Source organism: Adiantum capillus-veneris, chromosome 30 (assembly GCF_014529385.1).
Source record: "Adiantum capillus-veneris isolate H3 chromosome 30, ASM1452938v2, whole genome shotgun sequence".
NCBI lineage: Eukaryota > Viridiplantae > Streptophyta > Polypodiopsida > Polypodiales > Pteridaceae > Adiantum > Adiantum capillus-veneris.
In genome coordinates this window covers 140,429-163,356 of record NC_140960.1, presented here as the reverse complement: position 1 = coordinate 163,356, position 22,928 = coordinate 140,429, and the positions used below count along the sequence as shown (strand labels likewise).

General features: G+C 40.6%; 1 protein-coding gene and 1 pseudogene across 1 annotated transcript; one reads left to right on the top strand and one right to left on the bottom strand.

The window, feature by feature from the left end:
* Positions 1–12,785: 12,785 nt before the first annotated feature.
* Positions 12,786–13,657, bottom strand: LOC147417411 (uncharacterized; annotated as a pseudogene).
* Positions 13,658–18,570: 4,913 nt separating this feature from the next.
* On the top strand, positions 18,571–22,596 carry LOC147417410 (uncharacterized). Its single transcript, XM_086506483.1, has 7 exons — positions 18,571–18,802; positions 18,878–18,983; positions 19,068–19,275; positions 19,346–19,473; positions 19,552–19,614; positions 19,687–20,013; positions 22,470–22,596. Exons 1-7 carry the CDS (start codon positions 18,571–18,573, stop codon positions 22,594–22,596), a joined length of 1,191 nt encoding a protein of 396 aa, XP_086362609.1.
* Positions 22,597–22,928: the final 332 nt, after the last annotated feature.

Genomic DNA, 22,928 nt, shown 5'->3' with positions numbered 1-22,928 from the left:
GAATCCAGAGGCCCAAAGGGAACTAAGAAAACATGTATATAGTATCTGTATTGAGCGTGACTATATAAATTTTGATGATAGGTCCGCAGAATGGCAAAAATGCAACTTTTTTGTACCTATTTTTTTGCCCAAAAAAAAATTAGTGAGGTAAAAGCAACCATATGTTTTGGTCACCAACCCATTGAAGTTAACAGGGCATTTTATCCCATGTCCTACAAAAACCACCACTCTTATTTATATGCAATCAACCGTAAGAAATTGCTGTTTTGGGCAAACTGCACTGGTCCATCAACTTTGGAGGCTTGTAGTGACCAAGGGATGAGAAAAATTACAAGTTTCTCATTTTTTCCATATGTGGTAGTTATTGAACTATAAGCTCATGAAAGGATTTTTCAAAATGAGTGGATCTACTATGGTTTGGAATTTTTTCCCAAAACCCTGAAAGGACACTTTTATGTCCTATTAGGTTACCATTCTAGTGTTAAGACATTGAAAATTTTGTATGGTATGAGAAATTCTCACATCCTATCATAAGAAGCACTTTGCCTCTAGTGATAATAATTCTTACTTTGTAAAGATTTCACTTTTCCTAGCAAAATATTTTAGCTTTTGAACCATACAAAATATTACATTCAAATGATATAAATTTTTGTGTCATGACAATATTTTTCACTCTTAAAAGTGAGAAAAGCTTGAGCTTCACTGTACATTATCGGTATGATGTTATATTTTCACCTTTTGTAGCAAGTTTTCACTCTTAAATCATTAATAAAAAATATACTATGACAAAGATTCTTATCATTCAAAGTGCAAAAATCTTTTGACATGCTCCATGGCTCCTTATGAACCTAAAGGACAATATCGAACTAAGAAAACATGCATATATTATTTGTATTGAGCGTGGCTATAGAAACTTTGATGATAGGTTTGCAGAATGGTAAAAATTCAACTTTTTTGTACCTATTTCTTTTGGCAAAACAAAAAATAGTGAGTCAGAAGCAATCATCTGTTCTAATCACCAACCCATTGAATTTAACTAGGGAATTTATCTCAAGTCCTACAAAAATCCCTAATCTTATTTTTATGCAACAAAACATAAGAAATGACTGTTTTGATGAAAATGTACTGGTCCATCAACTAATTTGGAGGCTTGGTGTCACCAAAAGATGAGAAATTTTACAAGTTTCTTATGTTTTCCATGTGTAGTAGTCCTTGAACTATAACCTCATGAAAGGATTATACAAAATGGGTGGATCTACTATGGTTTTGGAGGTTTTTTTCAAAACCTTGAAAGGACACTTTTATGTCCTGTTAGGTTACCAACCTAGTGTTAAAGACCTAGCACTCTAAACAAGGGTTAGTGATACGATTTTTGGCATCTCATAAAGAACTGTGGACCTCAAAAAAGATATTTTACTATACATCAACAACCTAAATATTAAGGATATTTGCCAAAACAACCCAATCCAATAGTTGAAAGCTCCATCTTACAAAAAGTGATAGGTGTGAAGCTCTACTTTACAAAAAGTAATAGTTTTAGAGCTATATGTTTGCATGCTCGATACATATCTCAATAGTATTTCACTACAAGAGGTACTTAGTGTTAGCGACGCTCGCAGTGCGATGCTGAAATGCGAAAAACCACGGCGTCGCTATGAGTGTCGCTAAGTTACTTGTAACTTAGTGACGCTCATAGAGACACCTATAGCAACGCCGTCACGGGTAAAAAAAAATAACCGAGAGCGTCCAAAAACTCAGATCTCAGGTCTGAGTTTTCGACGAGCGCTCATGCAAGCAAGGTAACGCGCGCTCTCCCTCTCTCTCTCTCTTTCTTCTCCCCACACACACACACACACACACACACGAGGAGAGGAAGGAGATCTAGGTATGCTCCTTCCCTCTCCTCACTCTCATGTTCCCTTCCCCTCTTTCTCTCTCCCTCTCTCTCTCTCTCTCTCTCTCTCTCTCTCTCTCACACACACACACACACACACATTGTGTTTCTGAGAGAGAGAGAGAGAGAGAGAGAGAGAGAGAGAGAGAGAGAGCACATGCATAAACAAAAAACGCACACACACATGCATAAACAAAGAATGCACACACACATTGAGAGAGGAAAAGAGAGAGAGAGAGAGAGAGAGAGAGAGAGCATGTATAAACCAAAAACGCACACACATGCATAAACAAAGAATGCACACACACATTAAGAGAGGAAGGAGGAGAGAGAGAGAGAGAGAGAGAGAGAGAGAGAGAGAGAGAGAGAAGAAGAAGAAGAAGAAGAAGAAGAAGAAGAGTCTTAACATCGTAGGAAACTATCCCAAGAGACCTTAAAGATCTAGTCGACGAGGAGTTGAACTCAAGACTTTTTATTCATGTGGGAAATGGCATAACCAATCTATCACACTTGGGTGATAGAAAAGTTATACCATTTTTCTCCTTTTATTGGCGTGCACACACACACACACACACACCCGAGAAGAAGAGAGTTTAATTTAATGTCGTAGGAAACTAATTCCAACCTAAAGATCTAATCGACAAGGAGTTGAACTCAAGACCTGTTATTCAAGAGGGAAATGGCATAACCAATCTACCACACTTGGGTGATAGAAAGGTTATACCATTTTTCTCTTTTTATTGGCACACACACACCCACACACACACGAGAAGAAGAGAGTTTTAACGGCGTAGGAAACTATCCCAAAAGACGTTAAAGATTACGTTAGATGTAAACTTACGTTAAATTAAATTTAGGTTTATTTAAGTTAAATTAGATTAGATTTAGGTTTATTTTTAGTAAGATTTAGATTATGTTATATTATATTAGATTCAGGTTTATTTATGTTTATCTACGTTAGATTTAGATTTACGTTATATTAAATTAGATTTAGGTTTATTCACATTATTTACCTGTTATTGAAGAGGGAAATGACATAACCAATTTACCACACTTGGGTGATAGAAAGGTTATACCATTTTCCTCTTTTTATCGTTTAAGATAAGGTTAGATTTAGATTTACATTAGATTAGATTTAGGTTTATTTAAGTTAAATTAAGTTAGATTTAGATTTATTTTGAGTACACCGAAGGATTATACTGCCTACGCGTTTGAGATGCTGCATCGGGGATAATCCCGTCTTGATGCAAACTCTTGCTACGTCACTTTGCTGCCACCACTTGTCTAGATTGGTTGTCCTCTCCTCCCTGATACTAGAGACCATGCTTGGATGAGGAGACGCATGCGCGACTACATGAGGAGAGGAGTGGAGGGGTATCAGGGAGGAGAGGACGACCAATCCAGATAGGCGGTGGCAGCAAAGTGACGCAGCAAGAGTTTGCATCCAGACGAGATTATCCCATCACCTAGGGAGTGGCGGCTGGGCCAGCTTCGCGGAGGATTTTATCCCATCACTTGTGTCATGGATCAACGGGATGGAAAGTTGAGAGTATTAAACTCTTGCATTGAATTATTTGTATATGTGACGCCCATTCACATCTACATAGCTAGTAGCCCCATTGGTATGTCTTTTATTCTTCAATGGAGCGAATCACCACATGTTCAATTAGTTTAGATTTAAGATAAGATTTTGGATTGAGTTTTTATATTAGAGTCTACCTTCGAGATTACGGTAAAAAAATTAGAATTAGACAAACAGTGAAAATATCTACTGTGAAAAGATGTTAAGATGCAGTGAAATGCTACAGCTAGAGAAGAGGCAAAGGGGTTTTGTCCACTACATGCACTATCATGAAGACATGGGTGTGTAAATTTCTTGTACCCACAAATATAGGCATTGACCAATAAAGACGAGATTATAACCCGGTGGTTCTAATCTCTGTGCACCTCTAGACTGAGGTGTGCGGGGATTGGACATGACTAGAGAATGTGAGGTAGTTTACAGTGTGAACAAAGAGAGAGAGAGAGAGAGAGAGAGAGAGAGAGAGAGATAAAAGACAAAGAATGCCAATAGAAGATTAAATTTGTTGTCCAGGTTATAAGATTTTTTCCCTCATTATGAGTAGTGACGAGGATGTGGGGCCGTCCGACCGAAGCACCTATCTTTCAACGAGGATCTTATGTCCTTGTAATCAATGCAAGCATGTTGTGCAACGGACAAGACGCGTTTCTTTGCAGCACGTTTGCGAATTTGGCGAGCTTGATATATCTATTATAGATCGATTTGTTGCCAATTATAACTCTTCGGAGTCTGACGCTGGCCAACAGGCAGCAATCTTGCAACCCAATAGACATGTTTGCAGGCGCTTTGGTCAAGAAACTTGAGGATGGAATACAATTCGATCCACGCTTGTCCTAATGACTGCATTCTTTTCAGAGGGGAATACATAGACATGGAGAAGTGTCTGAAATGTGATTCTAAGAGATATCGAGTAGATCTCCATGGAACAAAAAATCCGCAAAAAGTTTTGCGACATTTTCCTCTTCTTCCTTGCATCAAGAATTTCTTTGAATGTAAGTCCATGGCCGCCCTAGCATCATGGCATGAGGAGAATAAATCTTCGGATGGTGTGCTACAGATTCCTGCAGATTGCGCAGCATGGAAACATATAGATGGAACATGGTCGGATTTTGCCAGGGAAGCTTGAAATTTTTGCTTAGTCCTAGCTATGGATGGCGTAAATCCATTTGGTCAGAGATCAACATCTTACAGTGTATGGCCCGTTGTCATCGTCAACTACAACATTCCCCCGTGGTTGACTACGAAGAAGGGGCAGGGGCGATATAAAGTGAAGAATATGGATGTGTATCTTCTTCCACTATTGGAAGAGCTACAACAAATGTGGATTGGCATAGAAGTGGTGGATATGAGCCGACACACAGGTCGATGGAATGTTTTGATCAGAGGCATTCTAATGTGGACCATACATGACTATCCCAGACTAACAGAATGCTCAGGTGATCTATTTACACTCCTCACTCAGACACTGTAAATCTTGGTTTTTCTCAAGCTGATCTATTATCATGTGTATACATGCAGGGCTTCAAACAAGCGGATACAGAGCATGTGTCACATGTGGACCTAGATTGAATACACGTAGGGCGTCCTCATTGAAGAAGCAAATCTACGAAGGTCATCAAGCGTATCTTCCAGAGAATCATGTGTTACGCGATGGCTTTTTGGGAAGAGAGCCACTGAGGATGTCCGCACAAGCATGGTTAGAGCAGAAGGAGATGTGTGATGACGGATTGCCCCCAGGGATGAAGAGACTATCTCTATGGTATGAGTTACCATACTGGCCCCGACTCATGATCAATCACTTGCTCGATCCAATGCACATATTCAAGAATGTGGGTAATCTATTATGGGACCATTTGACCGGCAAGAAAGATACTTTGGGAGCCAGGGTTGACCTTAGAAATGTGGATCGTATGGAGCAATATTGGCTACAAACAACGTCCGATGGATCGTTAAAACTCCCTAAAGCACCATGGATTTTCACAGGAGCCCAAGAACGCAAAGTAAAAGAAACCATTCAATATTTGCGGACCCCCACTGGCATAATGCACTCGCTCCGAACGTGTTTTACTAAAGAAGAAAAGCTTACCGGTTTGAAGTCACACAACTGGCATAAAATGTGTCAGGTATGTTCATAGTGGGAATTGCGTAAAAAATTCATCTGTGGACTTTAATATCATTGTTGCACGTGTTTTGCAGTTTATTTTACAAGTTGCCATTGAGGAATGTTTGTCTCTTGACGCCCATAACACAATCTACAAACTTGAGAAGTTGGTGCAATGGATCTCACAAAAGGAGATCAACGTAGACTCCATACCATTCGCCAAAATAAACACTGTGGAGGTTGTGTGCATGTTTGAGAAACATTTTCCTACTACCATGCTAACCATTTAGGTGCATCTTCTTGTTCCATAGTTGATGAGGTGGAAATAGCTGGCACAGTACATTCCAGATGGATGTTCGTTTTAGAACGTTTCATGAAAACACTCAAGAGATATGTGCGTCAGAAAGCACGTCCGGAGGGTAGCATGGCAGAAGGTTGGTATCAAAGTCCCTAGTGTACATTGGAGAGTGGCTAGACGGATTTGATAAAGCCCGGGATATGCTATGGAAAACCATAGATGACGAGTGCATATCTGGGATTGTCATGTGCAATCTCGGTGTTGAGAAGAAGATGACGGAAGATCTAGAGGCTAAAATCAACCAATTTTGCATGCTTCACAATCCAGTGATGCAAAAGTGGATTTCACAATATGAGGATGCAAAGCAAGAGCGACAAAGGGTACGAATCGAGTGGAGACGGGGAAGACGACCATCGATGCACTATCCGACGGGTCTAGAGAGCCTACCAACATTCATGAGCTTAAGATGGTTGCACAACCGATTGAAAAGCACACAACAGTGCGGTGAAGAAGTGACTGAGGAAGAGTGGGAATACTCTTGGGGTTGCGCGACCAAGGTAAGTTTGCAATGTACGACTAGTGACTTTCTATATGTTTGAATGGCCACTCATAATCTTTGTTGGTTGTAGTATAAGTCATACACAGCAGCATGGTGTAAAGGTCGACATTTTAGGGTGGAACGGATCGACAAAAAGCGTTTTACTCAAGATTGTAGAATCATGGAAAAATTTGAACAGTTTAGTCGACGACGGTCCTCTGATGCAGATCCTGTGGTGGCGGAACTCACTTACTTCAGCACGCTACAAGAGATTTTGAGGATCGATTATAGAGGATTTTTTGTCGACTTGTTCGACGTGCAATGGTTCAAGATAATCATGGAGGGTCGCAACGCTACTGTGCGTAGAGGAGAGTCTGGTTTTCTTGAGGTGGATTCAACTAAGAAATGGACTGACCTAAGAGACACTTTCGTACTACCCGAGCATTGTGAACAAGTGTGTAAATAGTTAACATCACATTTTAGAATTTATGTGCTTGGAAGCTCTCATGTAAGTTATGTGGCTCTGGCAGGTGATATTTCATCCTACAAAGTCTGCATCAAATTGGTGGTACATCATAGAGGTAGCCCCTCGTAGTGCACGAACGTATGAAGGCTACCATGCATCAATCACAGCGGCATCAATGGAGGAGATCGGAGAAGATGCTCAGTTAGAAGCCGTTGAGGTGGTGCCATACTAACATCAAGTTGCTACTCTCTATGGGGTGCATGCAGAGGATCTACAAAATGAAACGGAGGACATTTGTTTAAACGGAGAGCTCTATATAGATATAGGAAGTTATGCTAAGCTATGCGAGGATGAGAGAGATCTCTCTTAAAGCCATAAATATTGTATTTGAAAATTTTTTCTATGTTTGTAAAAACTCTGGCTCTCTAAGTACCTTCCATGTTGTATAACGCTCTTTTGATTTTGTGCTCACATCCTGGGCAATCCATGGCCACATACAGCTCCACCACCTAGTTTTTCGACTACAAGATTTGATTGTGCTCTCTTTCTCTCTCTCTCTCTCTCTCTCTCTCTCTCTCTCTCTCTCTCTCTCTCTCTCTCTTTCGATTGAAAATTCTGAGTTATCGACTTGCCTCTTCCATCACTCAAGTTGAATAGAAGAAGAACGCGTTCTGTTGCTGCTAGCCTTTGAACATTCCAAAGCTACAAGCACCTTCGAGTTCTACGTCCAAAAATAAAGAGATAGTTCGGATTCTTGTACGATTATCTGTTTTGAACAATTTTGCTTCGTTTTGTAAAAACTCTAGCTCTCTAAGTACCTTCCATGTTGTATAACGCTCTTTTGATTTTGCGCTCACATCCTGGGCAATCCATGGCCACATGCAGCTCCACCACCTGGTTTTTCAACTGCAAGATTTGATTGTGTGCACTCTCTCTCTCTCTCTCTCTCTCTCTCTCTCTCTCTGGCTCTCTCTCTCTCTCTTTCGATTGAAAATTCTAAATTATCGACTTGCCTCTTCCATCACTCAAGTTGAATAGAAGAAGAACACGTCATTGCGTCATTGTATTTATATGCGTCATCGCGTCATTGCATCATTGTATTTAATGGTCTTTACGTCCACTCTAGGTACGTATGCTCTGGGTATGTTCTCACAAGCAAGGACAACGAGCACCTCCTCTCTCTCTCTCTCTCTCTCTCTCTCTCTCTCTATCTATCTATCTACTTGTCCATGTTTTCTACTTTATTCATTCAATATTAAGTTTAAATGTTGCAGGTATGGATGATGAGGAGTTTCTTTCTTCTTTGTCACCGCAGCAGAGATAGTGGTACGTGGAGCGTCATCGCTCTGGTACACCATCATGCGTTCCTACTCCATCCGCATCTCCCTCTGTTTCGGAGCATTCAGCGTGCTTCAAAGCTTCGGTGTCGACGAGAGGATCTTCACACTTGTCTAGGCGCCGGCGCTCTAGTGGTGGTGGTGGCGGTTGTTGTGGGGATTCCGCCGCCGATGCTTCGACACCGCCTCGTGTTCGATGAGGCTGTTTACCCTACCCTTCTTTGCCAGTCCCGACACCAGCCACAGCATCGCCATCGGCACCAGGTTTTGCACGGCTGACTGCCGTTCCTAGCACCTACACATCACTAGCTACTTCTCCAGGAGTCACTCCAGTGGACACTCCTCGCTTCGGGGCTGAGACTCCAATGGAGACACCTGAATTCCGTACCCCCGTCGACACGCCGCTAGATACCCCTGTCGGGACACCCAAGTCCATGCGTCAGCGGCGAGAGGGCTTGCCTTACTCCGTCGACTTCAGCGACGGCATCATCTTGGATGATGAAGGCAAGAAGGTGATTTCGCGCATGCGCGGTCTTTGCTCTCAGGTGTTTAGACACTACATACTAAACAGCTGGAGTGAAGTACCGAATAAATTTAAAAGACAGAGTCGTCAGCATTCTTCATGACGAGTTTCCCGTTCCAACACGGGATGAGTGCTTCAATGAAGACGCGATGAAGGTTCAAATGCGCGAATATTGCAAGCACAAGTGTTCCGAAGTGCAAAAAGCAATCAAGAATGGGTGGAACAGACCAGATTGGCTGGCCAAAAAGATTGGAAGAATGCGAAGAAAGTAGTGCGCGAGAATCCCGACAAGTGGAAGCAAAAAAAGGAGGCAGCCAGAGCGTGAGTGGAGGCAGAAGCTCCCACCACTTGGGGAGCGGTGGGTGGGCACCATTTGAGGCCGATTTTGTAAGTGTTTTTGCATTGCTCTCTATGTTTGATAGTTTAGGGTTTATGGGTTTTTAAATTCTAACGTAATGGATTCTTTGTATGTTTTGACAGTGGTCGATGACAAGACGTGATCCCACAGCGTAGGAGCGTGAGTACGCAGGCAGGAAGGGCTTAAACGCCCTTATGGATATTCTGAGTTCTTGCGACGGCATGGTTACTATTAGGGTTTACTCTTTTCTATTTGTTGTATTGTTTTATAAACGTCGCTATATGTTTATACTTACAAAAAGCTGTCTTATTGTTTTTGTTTGGCAGAATCCGACAGATACGCCGCTTGGATGCGATGAGACGTTTGATTAGACGATGTCAGTTTAGCCATAAATAGATAGCATTAGTTTCTTTTTGCCATAGCTTATGTATCATGAGACGATTTTTATACGTCTTTTTGAAAACCATGTATATTTTTTCAATAACGACAATGGTTTGTAACTATTACATTTGCAAAGTTTAACAATCAAGTGATTTTGCCTATTTGTACAGTTGTCATTGATTTACTTTCATCAATTTACGCTTGTCAATTTTGTATCTTTATTTTGCAAACAATACGTACTATGGATGATGGAGTTTATGGTTATATTGTCTTGTGGGTGACTATTTTGGGTCTATATCTACCTTTGCACTTTTTTTCAAAGGGGAATCAATTAATGAAACATTCAATATTAATGAATGCCCTGCCACCAAAAAAATTTCCTCTCGGACGTCGCTATGAATGTTGCTATATAAGGCTCTGCAGCGTTGCTATAGATGGCTCTGCAGCGTCGCTATAATCGTCGCTATATAGCGACGCTTATGCTTATAGGGACTGTTATAGCGACGTTTCCGTATCGACGCTGGTAGTGACGCTCTTAGCGACGCCAGGGGTTATAAAAACCCAGTGTATTTCCGTCGCTAAAAGCGTCACAAAAGCACACAACCTCTTGTAGTGTTTGACATATAACAACGTTGGATTGTCATTACATGATGATACACATTTGCAATTGACGTTTCAAAAGAACTTTGCACTTACAAAAGCTCAAATTCATCTTGACCCGTCTCCATTTCTTGATCCTCTCTAAGCTTCAACTTTTTGGTCCAAAGAGCCCAAGACACCAAAACATCCAATGCCTCTAACTCTTCACTTAATTTTTCAAAATCAAATGACTGTTTAGGAGATGTCCGTTGCACACCCCTTAGAAATTCATCAAGTCGTTTGTACATCAAGTCTACGTTGTTCTCCCCCATTAGCTTCATAGCAATAGATTCTTTTGTTGATTTTGGTAAGCTACAAGCCTAAATCATCACAAAAAACAAGTGTAAATTGTCTAGAACAAAAACATCAAGTGTGAATTGTTTAGAACATAGTGTGTAAGGGAGATGAAAAGAAACATAAGTATACATTAGCAAGTACTCCCACATGCTTATCTCAAGAAGTAAACTTTTCACTTTTAGATTTTGGAACCTGAAATAAAGATACAATAGACATCAACATTCTATTCAACTAAGTGCTACAACCTTCTAGAATCAAGAATTTACTCGAGTGGAAGCATTCTCCTTAAATCTAGCTGGAACTTTTATGCTTCTCTTAGAGGTTTTGCTTGTTCTATCTATGCCCTTCAAAAACATTCCACTAGCTTCTACATATCTTGTGAAATAGGCATCACAACATATAGCTTAAGACATCACAAACTTGTACTGGTACCACATTCTCGCTTTTGCACTTGATTATTAGAGATATCCCTAAGAGCCTACAAAACAGGTCAATGTTTGAAGCCCTTCATTACAACTATTCTATAAATAAATTGGAGCAATAAAAATATGCCGTCTTTTTTGGACGTACCATTTTTCTTTGTATGGGGTTTCCCCTGTCAATACACATTGAGTCCTTGAGTAGAAAAAGGAACATTATATCTCTAAATTTGAGCTGTCTATAGCCCTTACCATCAATTTGCTCATGCACACAACTTTTTCCTTCTTTGCTTGTGTGCTTCTTATAGTGGTATCATTATGGTCCTACACAACATAGTAGAGTTAAGTGATATATTAAAATTGAAATCCTTGGGATTAAGCAAGTATACCTTTTTCAGTATCTCATCTTCACTTTACTCTTTGCTTTGTGATGGATGATTTGCAACCTATAAATCATCCTTTATTATTACTAATGCATACCTACTTATCACATGAAAAAAGAAGATTGGATAGTATGAACCTTACAAATCCTTCAATCACTCCAATAGATGGGTCTTCAAAGGGGCCATCCAAGTTAAACATTTTCCATGTACATTGTAAGGATGAGAGAAATTTAAACAAAATAAACCATTTTGTACCCCATGTATCATAGAATAATCTACCTTGTTATTTTCTTCCACGGTACTATCCAAGTTATTGAACAGTTTTGCATTTAAATGAGAGCTACTTGCTACAAGCATCTATTAAAGAAAAATCCAAGTAAAAAGCATATATATACCACAAATTACTAATCAACTTGCAAGATAGAGGAGCCTTTTTATTAAGTACCTCTTCAAGTTGCTTGTTTGTTGGCTGTGGATCCCCAAACCCAAGCGGTCCATTGAACTTTTTCAACAAAAAATTGCTTAATTATTCTCAATGGAAGGAATATCATTGATGCTTCAATAAATGCAAACGTATACCTGATCAAGAATCTTTGAGCAAGCAATCTTTTCTTTGTTAGAAGCAATGGATGCTTGAACATGTGAGGGTAAGCCATTTGCAATATTTATAACCTAAACAATCAAAGAAGCAAAATTTGAAGGGTTTACAAAAAGATAAATAGACAATCAACTCTTAACAAGAGTAGGCATACGTCTTCTAGCTGTCTTAAATGCTCAAAGTCACAAGCAAGAGATAGCCTTTTTTATTGAGTGTGTGTGATCGAACCAGTAGGAGTATTCACATCCTTTTAGAATAGAACATTGACATGTGAGAAAAAACGAAAGTTAATACGCAAAGGTATGTAATGAATTTACCTCTAATTGAGATTGAGACCACTTCTTTGTGTGTTCTATGGTTGAATTCACACTTGACTTTTGTTGCAAAGATAAGGGGCTTGTTTCTTTCCAAGGCTATAAGCAACTTGTAGTTAGAAAACATATTCAAAGACAAATAGTTGATCTTTACAAAGCAAAAGAGAAATATTACATGTCCTTCTTCATCGGTTGATCGAGGCTCAATCTTGCTAAGAAACACAAGTGGAACCTCTATTATTTGATTCTAAATTTGAAAAATAAAAAGTGAGCTATCAAAAATCTTAAAAGTGAATGTAATTTAGGTGTTTTACTAGAGGGGTACTTACAATATGGAATCTAGATCCTGGTAGAAGACTTCTAGGAATATAAAGACTCTTTGCATCATCGCTCAATGATTCAATCTCCACCTTCCACCACTCATAATCATGTTCACCATGTGACTTTGAAAAGACTATTCCTCTTCTTTTGTGTGCGAATCAAGGACGGGAATGGAGCAAAATTGTTGTGGTGTACCTTTGGGAAACGATCCACATCTACATCTCACATTCTCTTCAGTTATACAATTGGATGCTCCCATGATTTTGACCTTTTCTTGGCCACTAGTAGGCACATAGCAAACCTCTTGTATATGATGTAGAGGGGCAGAGAAATTTTCTATACCTTCAAACAAATCATCTACTTCAAGGTCAACCATCTCAGTGCCTACTTCTTCGTGGTTTCTATCTTCATCAACACTCTCCAAGTGTAAGATATCTTCCACTGGGATCTGGTGGATTTTACCAAGCCCTTCAAACAATGGCACTGCTTTGAGTCTCATGTAACATCTATGCTGGTTTATTTTTAGAAAGATTTGTCTCTCTGTCATATAATCGGAATCCTTGACTTCATTACGGGCTCGAAAAGGAGATAGTGTTCTTCGCTTCCGATGAATGAACTTATCCGCTTGCTACCTCATTTCCTTGTCCTTCTTGAAGTCTGCTTGCATAAACTTGTCGATGGGAAACAAATCTAGCCCTTGTTCGGTCCACATGCAAATCCGTTCCATGTTCCTATTGTATGTGCGATGCTCCCAAGCATGATTTATATGAAGCAAAACTTTTTCCTTTGCACTCTTTGGGATTTGGACTACAAAATGAGATTCTGATTGCTTGGCAATTGAGTTCATTGTTGGAAAAATTTGCTTCATCTCTCCCAACGTATGTCAAGGACAAATGATCATGCTGCATGTGAGGTGTCACTTCTTGCGAAACTTGTTTTGTTGGAGTGGATGACAAAGTCTCTACCTCGGCCCATTTGCTTTGCGCCCAACTATGCAAAGCAAGTCTGTGTCCACTAACCTCTATTCCCAAGGCTCCCCATGAAGCCACAGAGGTGTAAAAGAGACTTCTTCCGTCGATATTGTTCTCGCATATACTTTTGGTATAGCGATCCATTCCCAAATATTCATTAACAAACACTGCTACTTTTTCAGCATTCCATAAGAAGCTGCTTTTCAAAGGCTCATTCTCCATGTTGATGTGATTGCTATTAACCCTACAAACAAAAGCACATCATAAATTTCAGTAAATGGGCCCAATTTGTATCAATAAAAATCACCCTCTAGATAATCATGGTATTTTGTTGAATGATATTGGCTTATATTTGTGATTTCAATCATGTTTCAGATAATTCCTTGACTACAAACCATGCTTGATTTTGTACTTTTGTAAGCAATATGTAAAGATGATATTAAACAAGGGGGGGGGTTTTGTTTTACAAAACTCATGCTAAAGGGAGAATTTCTATCCCAATATTTGGGTAATGCTGGTTCTAATGGGTGGAGCTAAGCAATGGAGCTTCACTTCACAATGAAAAAGTACCTTATAAGTGGAAAACTGCACGAAGAGGTCGAGCTTCTTTGCAACTGCAGGAGAACGGTGGCTTGATGACGAAGTTGAAGCTTGGAACAAGCTGCACGAGCTACATATTTCGTCGAAGAAGTCAATGGGAAGAGGAAGGTGCAATGGAGAAGGTCAAGGGAAAGACGAAGGTGCACAGAGGAGATAGCTTCGCCAATGGAGAAGAAGTCTATGGGAAGAGGAAGGTGCAATGGAAAAGCTTAAGGGACAAAGGAAGGTGCACAGAGGAGACGTTAGTTGGCGATGGTGTGAAGAAATGAGCGCATGAAGTGAAGGTAAGAAAAATGCTTAATAATAATCGATTATGCATGGTAAGGCGTGCCCAAGATGTTTCAATTTAGGCCAATATCTAAATACACAATAAAAGTGCTTAATATTGCTTGGAGCTTTTTTAAAAAGTTGAGCCACGACGGCGCCGTCGTTGCTCAAACTCAAAAGAAAGAAGAAAATGGACGAAGTATAGCTTGGAAGCGTCGAGCTCGTGTTAGAGGCAGGCCTGTTGGAAGCAAGAGAGGCGATATAAGCTGTGGGAGGCGAGGGTCCATCAACGCGAATAGGGTATGTTTTGTATTTGGTTTGATGTGATTACGACGAGCTGTGGCGTGAGAGAGAGGGCGTTTGCCAGGGAAAGAAGGGTATGGGGCCCTTCAAAGGCAACATAACGAGATGTGGCGTGAGAGAGAGGGAGAAAAACGAAATTAAATGAAATGTTATCTGAACGTCTTCAAAATGCCCTGCGTGAGAGAGAGGGAGAAAAATGAAATGAGCTAAAATGTTATATAACCTTTTCAAAAGGCCATAGTGATCTATAAGACAATTTTGAAGGCCAGAAAGTTACAATGTGGTTGATTGCCTTGACATACCATTTGTGGCAGTGCCGAATACCCCCTCTAAATCCACATCCATAGAGCCTCGCAATGGGTGAATGCATTTATGTGCACCGATGACATCAGTGAGGATGACATTTGTTTCTTTTTGGCACTGTCTATTCGGGGCAAATTTTGTCTTGGTTTCAAGCTTGGCTCCCTCATTCTCCCTTGCATTTCCCCTTCTTCCACTGCTTCCCATTCTATCCCTATACCAAATAGCCTCTCAAAACAATAGATGACGGATAATTTTTATATACTTTAGGGTTTGTTTATTACTGAGCAGATCACAAGGATGCCGTGGCGGTTACATTGCGTGGCAGTTTCATCTTTCTCATTCTGTCCAACAAGGATGCCCCCTAGCCCCTTATTTGTTTTTGTTCTTTGCTGAGGCGTCTTGGTTCACACTTGCCGGATGATGGACTAGGTGGTCGACATTCTAGTGGTCCAAAGGGCTTGGCGAGATGCGAAGCAGTGATACCAATGGTGGCGAGTGGACACCATGGCTAGCCTATCATTCCCACCTCAGTCTGGATATGTGTAGTTGTCTCTCAAATATATTTCTTACTAGTTATGGATGGGAGGTACTCTGTTGTATATATAATCTGTTTTGTGTGGTCTAAGGGGACTAGTCTCAGGTCTAGAGTCGAGTGATTTTCATAGCACTTCCCATGCACTTCCCACGCTGCTACAGCCATGCAAAAACGTTGATGTAGACTTCTAAAAATGCGGCTAATCTTGGCCGAGAATCGCTGTCCCAAGGGGCTAAAAAAAGCTGGATCAATGGCCGCAAAAACATTGTCCAAGGAGGCTGAAAAACGTTGTCAATCCAGGCTGAGAAACACTGTCCAAAGGGGCTGAAAAACGTTGTCAATCCCGGCTGAAAAATGTTGTCCAAAGGGGCTAATCTGCTACGGAGGTGGCTGCTGAAAACGTTGGGCTTCACTGATGGAAAACGCCAGGGCTTTGCGGGGTTTCTTGCTTGAGAAGTCTTCCGGAGGGTAGGTGCGACAACATGTCTTTAAGATGCGAGCATAGGTGATTGCATCCGGAGAGATGCGTTTGCTTCGCATCAGCCGAGAATAGTTCAGAGCTTCCTCTTCCCTCCCCTATTCGGCATATGTCTGACTAACAAAGTGCCAAGCATTCCTTTTTTTATCCACAACCCTAGCTAACACTACCATGTGAGTTCTTTAGGAAGTCTAAGTAATGATGGTCGACGACATGTCTTTAAGATGCGAGCGTAGGTGGTAGGTGATTGCATCTGGAGAGATGCACTCGCTCTGCATCAACTGAAAATTGTCTAGAGCTTCTTCGCCCCACCCCTATTCGGCATATCTCTGACTAACAAAGTGCCAAGCATTGCGTTTTTTCTTGACAACACTAGCTAACACTACCATGTGAGTCCTTTTGTCTATCTCAGCAATGATGGCAGAACTACGACATTTCTTTAAGATGCGAGTGTAGGTGATTGCATCTCGAGATATGCACTCGCTTCGCATCAGCCGAAAACATTTCAGATCTTCCTCTTCCCTCCCCTATTCGGCATATCTCTGACTAACAAAGTGCCAAGCATTGCGTTTTTTCTCGACAACCCTAGCTAACACTACCATGTGAGTCCTATTGCCCATCTCAACAATGATGGCCGACGACATGTCTTTAAGATGCGATCGTAGGTGATTGCATCGGGAGAGATGCGTTCGCTTCGCATCAGCCGAAAATAGTTCAGAGCTTCCTCTTCCCTCCCCTATATTCCGCATATCTCTGACTAACAAAGTGCCAAGCATTGCGTTTTTTCTCCTCAACCCTAGCTAACACTACCATGTGAGTCCTTTTGCCCATCTTAGCAATGATGGCCGACGACATGTCTTTAAGATGCGAGCGTAGGTGATTGCATCTGGAGAAAACGCTGCTACAGCCATGCAAAAACACTGATGTAGACATCTGAAAATGCGGCTAATCTTGGCTGAGAACCGCTATCCCAAGGGGCTGAAAAACACTAGATCAATGGCCGCAAAAACGTTGTCTAAGGGGGCTGAAAAACGATGTCAATCCAAGCTGAAAAACACTGTCCAAAGGGGCTGAAAAACGTTGTCCAAAGGGGCGTTCGCTTCGCATCGCTCCGAAGTGCGTTCGCTTTGCATCAGCTGAAAATTGAATTTTCGCTGCCCATTTCAGCATCTTGCACAGTGGCACATGCCTTCAAGGTGAATGCATCTGGAGCAATGCCTTGCCTCTGCATTGGCTGAAAACATTGGCTGCAAACAGCCTGGCTCCCTAGCCCTGCCACATTTGACCTACATGTTCTCGACAAAAACTACATTTGGCCTACATTGCGAAAATTTGTGTTTCTTCTCTACAACACCGAACTAAAAGCACCATGTTAGTTCTTTTGCCCATCTTAGCAATGATGGTCGAACTGCGACATGTCTTTAAGATGCGAGTGTAGGTGGTTGCACCTGGAGAGATGCGTTCGCTTCCTATCGGCCAAAAGCAATTCAGAGATTCTTCGCCCCTCCCCTATTGGGCATATCTCTGACTGACAAAGTGCCAAGCATTGTGTTTTTTCTCAACAAGCCCAACTAACAGTACCATGTGAGTTCTTTCGCCCATAGTAGTAGTGATTTCAAAACTACGAGATGTATTTAGGATGCGAGCGAAGGTGATTGCATCTGGAGACATGCGCTCACTTCACATGAGCTGAAAACTGAATTTTGATCCCCATTTCAACATCTTGTATAGCGCCACATGCCTTCAAGTTGAATGCTACTGGGGCGATGCCTTGCCTCCGCATTGGCTGAAAACAGCGTTGGCTCCCTAGCCCTGCCACATTTGGCCTACATGTTGAGCAAGGTATTGCGATAAATTGCATTTTTTCTCAACAAATTGAGCAAGGTAGTGCTTCTTCGTCCCGCTCCTATTCGGCATATCCCATCTCAAGGATGGCAAATTGCCACATGTCTTTAAGATGCAAGCATAGGTGATTGTATCTAGAGAGATACGCTCGCTTCGCATCATCTAAAAATAGTTCAGAGCTTTCGGACCCTACCTCTACTTGGCATATCCTTGACCAACAAAATCATCATGAATTTTGTTGCCCATTTCAGCATCCTATATAGTGCCACATGCCTTCAAGCGGAACGCATAGGTAAATGCATCTAGAGTGATGGCCTGCATTCGCATTTGCTTAATACTTTCATATTCTTTTCGTAATTATGACTTTCTAAGCAATGTGTTTAGGTTTTTACACTTGTCTTCTAGTGTTTGAAGTTGCTTTTGACTTAAGGATCCAGGTTATTGTAAGTAGTTCGCTTTTTGCTCATTAAATCATCGTGATAAATGACAAGCTGACAAAATTTTGAATATTTTGTGTGTGGTAAGGTAATGGTGGAAGAATCAGAAACCACCCAACCCTCATTAGGAGTTGTTTTTGATACCCAGTCCCAACTTTCGAACCCAAAAGAGACTAGTCTTGATGTCTATGTTGAGAAGACCAAGACTAGGTACATGGAGCTTGATGCAAAACTCTTGAAAACTTGGGTTGCTAAGCATGAGGTATATCGAGATATAGAGCTCCCTTGGGTACCCTTGTGTCAATTGGTGGGTCATGAAGCAGTCTGCAGCACTAGAGGGAACATTGGGGAATTAGAAAATAAGTTTAAGAAAGTAGGATATATGTCAAGTCTTGGAAAATTTCTTGTTTCTGAATTTTTGCCCAATGGAGAGAGGATTGGCGTGTTAGAAGAGGAAGAGAAACAGTGGGATGCGTCCTTTTGGGGTGCTATTAATCGAGAGTTTAAGATGGAGTTATCCCTTTCTCAAAGTTGGATGCATCTTAAAGGTCAAAAATTGGTGGTACTCGATGGGAACCATCGTCTCAAAGCTTGGACGTCACAAATCAACACTCGTAAGTCTTGTTTGTTTTCAAAGATATTCATTTTACATCAATAAATATTGTAATACAAGTGTGAAAAAATTGTAGTTTGTCGTGATGATCCTTCAAAGTACGTGCGTGTTAAGTGCACCATGACGTATTTCTCTCCTAACGAACAGTATTTAATGCTATGGACTCTAGACTGCCTAAGCAGGTAAAAGGTAACTCTTGCACTCATTATTCTTTCTCCTTTGTAAGAATCTCTTCTGATGTTCTTTTTTGCTTGACACTTCCATAGCTTGACACAAACTCATGTGAAGCGGTCACTTGCAAGTTATATCTTTCTCATTAGGAGGCTCGATCTTGGAAACGAGCAAAGCTGGAAGAAATTCTTCGACGAAGAGGCTCTACAAGAAATTGAAGTAGAAATACAAGAGGACAAAAGGGTGCATCCTTGGATTTGGTGGGAAATTCCCCTCGGTTTGCTCATGCAGTTGATGTATTCGGTAGCTTACATATGCTTTGTACTCATCTGTCTCTTGTAAAGCATCTACAAAAATTCTGTTTCACATATAGGAAGAATTTAAGGAACAGCTATCAAAAAGACTCACAGAATTCAGCCTCTCTTGTGAAGATCAAGGCTATAATGAAACATACAAGAGCTCCATTGATGAGGTCGAGACGTATCTCAAGAATAAATACGGGTGCAAATTGGTTGCAGTGGCAAATCTGGCACTAGGAGAGAGGTGGTTTAGCAAGCTATATGGTCTAGACTAGGAGAGTGAACACAATGTCACACTTGATAAGCTTCTCACAATTACGCAAACCCCACTTATAGCACAAAGGTAATCTGGAAGTGCTTTTGGGATGGTATGTTGAAGTCGCTAATCCTTTTATGTGCTTTGTATTGCTTGCAGGAAGGTTTGGGTACTAGATCGTATTTTAAGCAAAGACATTGGTAGGCTATGGGGTTTTGATGAAGGAGGAAAAGAATGGCGCAACTATATAGCATACTACTCCTATTGGGAGTCAATTGTGGAGCGAGCAATGGACCTTATAAAGGAGAACAAGGAAATGCCCTTTGATATTTGGAGCGACGCCATACGAGATTTCTTTTATTCTTGCCAAAAAGAGCACCTTCTTCACTGTTTTAGGGAGATATCTAAATTGACTCCTGGAATGAAAGTACAAAAGATGCCCTATTTGGAAGCTAAAGCTTGGAGATTTGCATATAGGCAAGTATGGTTAGTAGAAGGTTTGCAAGCTGACAAGGGGACGGGGATGAAAATAATCTCTAATAGGAGATTTATGCATCGAAAGTTGTGTCTAATCGAAAGTTATCAATCAAGAGTTTTGTATTTGTCTTAATCTTATAAATATGGTCCTTTGTATTGCAATATTTCATTTGCATTTATGTCCATCTTCATTTTCATGCAATCTCATGTTATTAAGTGTATTCAAAATGATAGAAAAATGTGTGAAAACGTAACGAATTCGAAAAAAATCAATTCTTTGTTTTTTTATCAAAATGTGTGATACATCATTTCAAGCTTTGCATCCCTACTATTTGTGAAGCTGGTTCTCTAGCTTGATTTGCTTTTCATCTTTAAAATTTGTATGTCAAAAGTGCACCTTTGAGAGTGTCCTTGTAATAGCTAAAAATATCCTATAATAAATTTAGCATGTTTTACAAGCTAAAAATTTTAAGGTTTCACTCTTACTACTGGTTCTACACTTCTAAACATGTATCATATTCTTCGTACTTAGCATTTAAATTTAAAAGGTAAAGAAATGTCAATTTCTAGTTCATCATTTTCCTTGCACCTCCACACAAAGGCCACATTCACTAAAAATATTATTGTAGATGCTTCACATTACTCCATCTCTACTTTTCCACCACACCCACCATGAATTTCAACTTGGTTATTTATTATTGGCACTCTCAATGTAGAGCTATCTTTTGTGAGGAAATCTTGAGCTGGTTGTGAGCTAAGCTAATCAAGCTTCATCAAGATCGATAAACCCCCCCCCCCCCTCCCTTCACGTCCCCACCTCTCTCTCTCCCTCCCCCACACCCACTCCCAATATTTATGTTTTCCTAAAAAGCGCTTCCTTTTATTGTCAATATTTTTTTGGTAGCAAAGATTTCTATATGGATATTTATGCTTTTGTAAAAATGATAAATTTACCATACTCAAAAAGCTATCTTCATAAAAATATTTATCAATTAGAGCTATGGTGTAAAAGATACGCACTAGAACTACATGTACAAATGTTTTTCATTGTGAAAATTTTGCACTAAGTAACTTGGAACAACAATGTGCAAATAATTCATTATAGTAACTTGAAAGTAGAAATAATTCTCATGTATGAAGTAGAGTATAATACCTAAAGATTCTTCTTTTTTTACTTACAATTGTGATGCACTTTTTTATTACTATGAAATGAGGGTGTGACAATAATAAACATGTGAAAAATAGAAGATTTACACCATAAATTCTACTTGGATAGTGAGAAAAGTGTTATTCACACTTTAAAGTGTGAATGTCAGAATTAACATCATATTTTTCTAGGTGAGAAAAAGTCTAAAACTTGTTGTGTGTGCACCTTATTAATGTGGCCTCCATCATTTCATACCTCACCTAAATAGCGGAGCCCGAGCCTTCAAAATCTTCCCTTCCTGATCTGAGCCCATAGCGGTGTTAAAAGGGTCCCTACAGGTAATCTCCCTTTTCAACCATTCCGAATCGCACCAATCACACATCTGGTTTCAACATTGTCTGGCTACCAATGTTTCAAAACAAGAGATTTAATTTCTCTCCAGTTATTATTAGCATGCCATGCCATCATCTCAGATTCCAAAGGCAGTTTTTTTTTTTCAGAAAAGCTGACAAGTCAGCTTTGTTATCCCACCAACAGAGTGCATCAGACCGGACACCCGAAACCATCCGTTGCCTTTGAGATACCGCCAAGAGCGCTTATTGGGGGTTGTGCCCACCACCTTGGTGATGCAACTCCAACCCTTTTCCTACAGATAATCTCATTTTTCAACCACTCCGAACAGAACCAATCACATATCTGGTTTCAACATTGTCTGGTTGCCAATGTTTCAAAACAAGAGATTTTGTCTCCAGTTATTATTAGCATGCCATGCCATGATCTAAGATTCCAAAGGCTTTTTTGCACAAGGATGTCCTATTGGCAAGAGAATCACTCTCCTCTTATTTTGGTTAGTGCTTCTTTGCAGTTTTTGCATGCGTCCTTTGTGGGTTCATGTTCTTACCTTTGTAGAAACCTCGAAGGTCCATTGAGAAAAAGCACCGGTCTTTGGAGCTCCTCTCGATTAGTAGCTAATTGTTCATCTTCCTACATTTGTAGAAACCCTTGTGAAGGTCCTTTGAGAAAAAGCGTCGATCTTTGGAGCTCCTTTTATTAGTAGTTAATTGTTCCTACTACCACTACTCGCTTCCATTTTTATTGCAGCCTTAGCTGGAACCTCAATGAGATTCATCCATGCTAGCTCTCCGCTAACGGCCCAATTGAGGTGGCCTATATGTAGCCATCAACTTGTCTGCAAGAAAATGCGAATGACAGATTCAATCTCGAGTGCAGATGGAGGGATATTTTTACGCTCACTTTCTTACCATTAGGATAGATGCACTTACCATGACACTCTATGCACCATTCCTTTATAATGCAGCTCCACACTCCCACGCTCCTCCGGAGCCTTGCTGAGGCTGCTGAGGAAGCTTTCCATTAAAGCTTGGAGGAAGCAAGGAAGAGAAGACGAGGAAGAGAGGAGCATTGGGAAGAAGTGTGGAAATTAGAGGTACTGCTCTACTTTGTGCATACACACACATAGAGACGTGCTAGTGCAGGAGGCGGTTACCAAGAGACACGTGTGGACAGATGCAACCGCTCACATTATTCGGGTTGGAGACCTCTATTAATAGAGGTATGATTGAGATTACAAAAGTCATGCTGACGTGTCAAAGCCTTGTGGCTTATTTCCAACACTCCCCCATAAGCAAAAAATTCTTTGATAATTGGAGAGATGATGCATTGCAGATTTTCTATATGCACAATGCATTACAATCATGCTCAGCTAGTTTGCTTGAAGCTCTTGAAGTCTTTGAGAAATTTGAGCTGCTTGGCTGCA

Coding starts and splice junctions, on each gene's coding strand:
- LOC147417410 (XM_086506483.1), top strand. CDS start 18,571: ATGTCAAGTCTTGGAAAATTTCTTGTTTCTGAATTTTTGCCCAATGGA. Junction 18,984..19,067: donor ACTCTAGACTGCCTAAGCAG/GTAAAAGGTAAC, acceptor ACACTTCCATAG/CTTGACACAAACTCATGTGA. Junction 20,014..22,469: donor TTTGCATATAGGCAAGTATG/GTTAGTAGAAGG, acceptor TTTATAATGCAG/CTCCACACTCCCACGCTCCT.